Source organism: Manacus vitellinus, unplaced genomic scaffold (assembly GCF_001715985.3).
Source record: "Manacus vitellinus isolate BGI_N305 unplaced genomic scaffold, ASM171598v3 scaffold_14_pilon, whole genome shotgun sequence".
In the NCBI taxonomy this organism is placed as follows: Eukaryota; Metazoa; Chordata; class Aves; order Passeriformes; family Pipridae; genus Manacus; species Manacus vitellinus.
The window spans coordinates 9,353,935-9,359,363 of NW_021939063.1; the positions used below are offsets into that span (position 1 = coordinate 9,353,935).

At 61.6% G+C, this 5,429-nt stretch overlaps 1 protein-coding gene across 1 annotated transcript in view; it reads right to left on the reverse strand.

Annotated features, from left to right (window-relative positions):
* Positions 1-2: 2 nt before the first annotated feature.
* The window catches only part of QARS1 (glutaminyl-tRNA synthetase 1), a gene marked incomplete at its 3' end in the record, with an annotated part of 7,157 nt that continues 1,730 nt past the window's right edge, over positions 3-5,429 (reverse strand). Inside the window, exons 2-23 of the mRNA XM_029958325.1 lie at positions 5,313-5,422; positions 5,128-5,203; positions 4,730-4,794; positions 4,447-4,500; positions 4,193-4,250; positions 4,002-4,073; positions 3,747-3,832; positions 3,453-3,539; positions 3,245-3,344; positions 3,046-3,124; positions 2,815-2,923; positions 2,605-2,735; positions 2,409-2,501; positions 2,152-2,289; positions 1,991-2,078; positions 1,767-1,910; positions 1,591-1,695; positions 1,127-1,219; positions 711-838; positions 447-513; positions 125-250; positions 3-38 (exon numbers count right to left, since the gene is read on the reverse strand). Coding sequence (XP_029814185.1) covers positions 3-38; positions 125-250; positions 447-513; positions 711-838; positions 1,127-1,219; positions 1,591-1,695; positions 1,767-1,910; positions 1,991-2,078; positions 2,152-2,289; positions 2,409-2,501; positions 2,605-2,735; positions 2,815-2,923; positions 3,046-3,124; positions 3,245-3,344; positions 3,453-3,539; positions 3,747-3,832; positions 4,002-4,073; positions 4,193-4,250; positions 4,447-4,500; positions 4,730-4,794; positions 5,128-5,203; positions 5,313-5,422 — 2,045 coding nt within the window. The remainder of the gene's footprint in view (positions 39-124; positions 251-446; positions 514-710; positions 839-1,126; positions 1,220-1,590; positions 1,696-1,766; positions 1,911-1,990; positions 2,079-2,151; positions 2,290-2,408; positions 2,502-2,604; positions 2,736-2,814; positions 2,924-3,045; positions 3,125-3,244; positions 3,345-3,452; positions 3,540-3,746; positions 3,833-4,001; positions 4,074-4,192; positions 4,251-4,446; positions 4,501-4,729; positions 4,795-5,127; positions 5,204-5,312; positions 5,423-5,429) is intronic.

Here is a 5,429-nt window from a genome sequence, read left to right on the forward strand (position 1 = left end):
GGGTCCTCCTTCAGCGTCACCGTCCGGTTGAACACCATCTGGGGAGAAACAGAGGGTCTGCTCAGAGCCACATGGTTCTGAGCCCCATGGCTCTAAGCCCCGCTGTCCCAGCCCCCGGGCTCACCTTCCCCTCCTTGCTGTCGGGATCCACAGAGAAGTAGCCCAGCCGCTCAAACTGGAACTTGTCAAAGGGTCGGGCAGAGAGGACAGAGCTGTCGACCAGAGCATTGTGCACCACACGCAGGGAGTCCTGGCAGGAGAAGACAGCTAAGCCAGCAACCTGACCCCTCTGCCCCCTCCACAGCCCTTTTTTCCCTACCCCCTCTTCCACCCAGAGACACAGCAAGGCCTTGCCCCAGGAAGGGTAGGGTGGGTGCCTCAGACGTGGGCACAGGAGGTCCCCAGCTCACCCCAGGCCCATAGCCCCAGCTGCTACCGCTACTCACAGGGTTGAGGTCACTCAGAAAGCCACCAGGCACCTCCGACAGGTCCTCAGGATTTTTGTGCAAAAACCTGTCACAAGACAGAGTCTCATCCCAAAGCTGCCAGACGAGGGGACATGGTGCCGCTCATAGGACCCCACTGATGCCAAAAATATTCCCCCCAGAAAGGGCTGGGCAAATCCCGGCAGGGCCTGCTGGTGCACAGCCATGCTGCCGCTCCAGCAGCACTGCTCTTGTCCCTGCCCCTGCGGGCAGTCAGGCACTCACAGCCGCTCGTAGAGCCGCACTTCACACGCCAGCGGCTCCGACACCCAGTGGATGAAGGCTTTGGGCTTTTCTGCCACGTCCGACTTGGTGCAGGTCACCTCCAGCTCAATCACGCGCCCACTGACGTCCTGGGGGAGAGGAGATGAGCTGGGCTGTCAGGCAACAGTCAGGCAGCAGCCCCATCCCACAGGACAGGCCTGGGGCTGAATCCCCAGCCCTCCAACTCGAGGCCACTTTGCTGCCCACTGTATGAGGCACAGGGCTGGCAGGGAGATACCACACAGGCAGCCTGAGCCCTCACTGTGCCCACAGTGCCTGGCACAAGATGACCATCACTGCTGTTCCCTGCTGGAGCATGACCACATCCTGACATCCCACAGCCCAGCCTCATGTCACCAGTGCCCCGAGCCACCCACCTTGATGACATTCTGGACGGCGATGACGTAGCCAGCGTGGCGCAGCCCCACCGGCTGCCCGGGGGCCAGGCGCTTGTAGCCCTTGTCTGCCTCCTGCGAGAGAGTTCATGGTTGCAGGAGGGGTCTCAGCATGGGCAGCAGGTGCCCCCTGCAGCATGTCTCTCTATCCCCACTCCTGCTGTCCCAGGGATCAGTGATCCCAGGGCTGCTTGAACTCTCATGCTGCTGTGGGACATTCCCCAGGGCACAGGCTGGAGTGGGCACCAGTGGTTGGACATGTCCTAGCCAGGTTGAGGGCAGCCCATCAGAGGTGCTGGCACATTTGGAAGTCACAGTCACGTGCTTGACACCTGCCTGTGATCTGTGTGTGCAGCACTAGCACCGATTCCAGTGCTGCCAGGCTCCTGCTGCACAAGCCATAGCTCCGGGAGCAAGGGCAGAATGGCCCAGTGGGCCTGGCTCACCTCCCTGAAGTCCGTCTCCTCAATGTAGATGGTGGGATGCAAGGACACTTTGTGAAAACCCCGGCTCTCATCAGCTGGAAAGTTGGGCACAAGGACCTCGAGTGTCTAGGGAGAAGGAGAGGGTGAACGCTGATCTTGGGGAATCCCACTCCCACTCCAGCCCACGGCAGTCTCACCTTTGGGGCAGGGAAGTTGGTGATGGTGACCTTGAGGGGCTCCAGGACGGCCATGGCACGGGGGGCCTGCTCGTTCAGCACCTCTCGTGCACACGCCTCCAGCAGGTGTGGCTCCATTGTTGCCTGGGCCACGGTCACACCAACCTGAGGGGACAGCCTGTCATCACTATGCTGGCCAGGGAATGCATCTACCTGCCCTGTCCCACCCCATCCCAGGCACCTACCCGTGCACAGAAGTTGTTGATGGCCTCAGGGGGAAAGCCTCGCCGGCGCAGGGCTGTCAGAGTGAAGAGCCGCGGGTCATCCCAGTCCCTGGGAAAACACAGGTGTGACAACCAGGCATGTCCTGGGTGAGTCCCATCCTGGCTGCTGACCCTGCTTCTACCTCACAGCACCCGTCTCCACCAGCCGGATGATCTTCCTCTTGGAGACAACAGTGTAGAGCAGGTTCAGGCGCCCGTACTCCCACTGCACAGGGCAGTAGACATCCAGCGCGTTGCAGAGCCAGAAGTAAGAGGAGCGCCTGCAAGGGAGGTGCAGGCACAGCCTCGCTCAGCCCCACGGATACTGGCAGCTGTCAGGATGCAGCCAGCTGCTCCCAGGTCTGGCTCATCCCTGGGCCATGCCATGCACAGTGCTCACCTGGCCTGGAACTCTTTGGTGCAGAGGGAGTGTGTGATGTGCTCGATGGAGTCGCAGAGGCAGTGTGTGTAATCGTACGTGGGGTAGATACACCTGCAAGGCAGACTGAGTCAGCCCAGGGCAGAGCACAGTGCTCCTCCCCTCCCAACACCTCCCCACTCTCAGGAGATCCAGACCCACCACAGGCCCTCCCTACCACTTGTCCCCGGTGCGGTGGTGTGGAGTGAACTTGACACGGTAGGCAACAGGGTCCATCTTCCCATCTTCCATCACCAGCTTCATCCGCAGCGTGGCCTCCCCCTCCCCAAACTTGCCCTTTCGCATGTCCTGTGGAGAGGGGGAAGCTGTCAACTGAGCCACAGATCCAGACCCACAGACATGCAGCACCTGCCCCAGTCAGAAATACCTCAAAGAGCAGAAGTGACTCCTCCACGGGCCGGTCCCGCCATGGTGAGGGTGGAGGGTTGTGGCCCTTGATCTCCTCGACCTTCTGATGGCAGACGTAAGCCTGACCCCTATGGAGGGGAAACGCTGTCACCAGACACAAGTAACCCATCCCCTGGGTGAGGAGGAGCCCCAGCTGTGGCACAGGACATCCACACCACGCTGGCACATCCCTACTGCCCCACATGCTCACCTGCGGATGAGCTCCAGGGCCCACGTGTAGAGCTGGTCAAAGTAATCCGATGCGTGGGTCACCTTATAGGGCTGGTAGCCTGTGGGGATGGGGGAAATGGAGCAGGTTGGAAGCACCCCAAAGGCCCAGCTGCAAGACCTGCATGCAGAGATGTCCCTGGCACCTGGCTTGATCCTGCCCTCCCCAGCCCGAGCCGTACCCAGCCACTCCACCATATCCCGGATGGCCGTGAAGTACTTCTCCTCCTCCTTCTCAGGGTTGGTGTCATCGTAGCGCAGGAAGCACACACCACCGTTGGCCTGGGGATGAGGGGATGATGAGCAGCTGCTCCCCAAGGGATCACAGGGCCAGGCCAGCAGCCAAACAGTGAGGGAAGGCAGTGGCCAAGAAAGCTTGGTGCTTTTTACCTTGGCATAGCCAAAGTTGAAATTGATGGCCTTGGCATGGCCAATGTGCAGGATCCCGTTGGGCTCAGGAGGGAACCGTGTCCGTACCTGCAGGGAGAAAGGGGACACCTCTGTTCTTCAGCAGGAGACTCTTCCCCTCCCTGACAGTGGTGGCACTGACATGAGCCCTTGGCAATCCCACAGAGCCCCCCATGCCATGTGGGTGCTGTCCCTGGCCATGCCCCCTGTGAGCTGTGTGTCCCCCAGCCACCCTGGCAGTGTCACCCACCACTGGGCTGAGGGACGTGGCCTCACCTGCCCGCCCGTGATTGCCAGGTGCTGCTGCAGCAGGGCCATGGTGTTGGGTGTCACCACATAGCCCTCAGTCTTGTAGTTCTCTCCTGCAGGCAGAGATTGCTCAGGGCTGCAGCACTGCCCAAACTGAGCCCAGCCCAGCAGCCGGGGGAAAGGGACACAGGACCAAGCCAGTGCCCCACAGCACAGAGAGCTGGGACCAAGCACAGAGCTAGGGGAGTGGCCCCACACACAGCAGTGGCTCCTCACACGCACCTGGCTTGTGGAACTTGAGGGCTTCTCCCCGCAGCTGCTCCAAAAGTGACTTTGTCTCTGTGCCCACATCACCTGCAGGGAGATGGGGCTGAGCTGGGGCCTGACCGCAGCTCTCAGGGCCCAGCTCAGAAACAGGCCCTAGCAAGAACTAAGGAGATGAGGAAGCTGCCCACAGGAGGACAGTCTCTTACCATTCTCCACCACGGCCACCTTCTGCTTCTCCACCGGGGCCAGCCGGGCCTTTGCAGCCTGCAGGGACCAGCACAGCATCCTGAGTGCCCAGCCCTAGCATGCACCTTCCCCTCCTGGCCCAGCCTGCTGTCCCCAGTGCTCCCTCAGACCCATGCCCATGGTGGCAGCTGAGCCCAAAGCAGCTATATGGGATCCTGCCTGGCCATTTAGCAGGAAAATAACATCCAAGTCCCCAGCCTCCTCTTCTCCTCACCTTTGGCTTCTTTTCCAGGTCAGCTTCTGTCTTTGGTCCCAGCAAATGCAGCACCTGGAGAAGTGAGACACCGTCAGGAGTCAAAAAGGCTCCCTGTGCTCCAAGGTCTGGAAATGTCCTGTCCAGCTGCCACCCCCCTCACCCTGCCTGCACCTACCCAGGGCAGGCTTCCCCAGCGCTGGGCCCTCCAGGGAACAGGCTGGTGGGTCCCACACCAGTCACAGCACCTCCAGCACCCCCAGGGGACCTCAAGCAGCACCTGACCTGTTGCCCTTGCACCCACCTGCAGATCCACCTCGTTCTTGATGGTCTTCCCATCCGCCCACCGCAGCCGGTTCCGTGCCTCCCCTGTGGACAGGGCACCCCGTGGGCAAGGGGCATGGCCCAGCCTGGGGGAGCTTCAGCCAGAGCCGCTGATGCAGAACAGCACAGCCAATGGCCAGAGGCAGCCTTTGCCCCTAGGCTGTCCCTATCACAGTGCACCACGGCCCTGCCCGAGTGGGGGATGTGGCAGGACATCTTCCTGCTGGGCTGCAGCACAGCAACAGAGCAACTGGGGCAGCCCGTGGCAAAGGGCTGGCTCACAGGATCCAGGGGAGCAGGCAGTGGCACTGGCAGGCAGGCATGGGGACGTGGCAGCCACCAGTACCAGGCAGGTGCTGCCCTAGTGTTCCCACTCACCCATCAGCAGCCCCATGTTGAAGTGGTAGCGCTCTGCCAGCAGCTCCGCTCGGTGCTCACTGATTACAGCCTCCACCTGGGAGCAGGATGAGGACACCAGGATGAGCGAGCTAGGCAGGAGTACAGCACTAGGAGCCAGTCCAGTGTCCCCTGCACTGTCTCCGCGGGGTCACAGCTCCACTCACCGCCTCCTCGATCTGCTCGGGCGTGATGCAGACCCCCACGCCACAGGCTTGCTCAAAGTCCGCTGCATCCAGGGGCTCCAGGGGGTGGCTCCTCACGTACTCCAGAGCGGCTGGGGA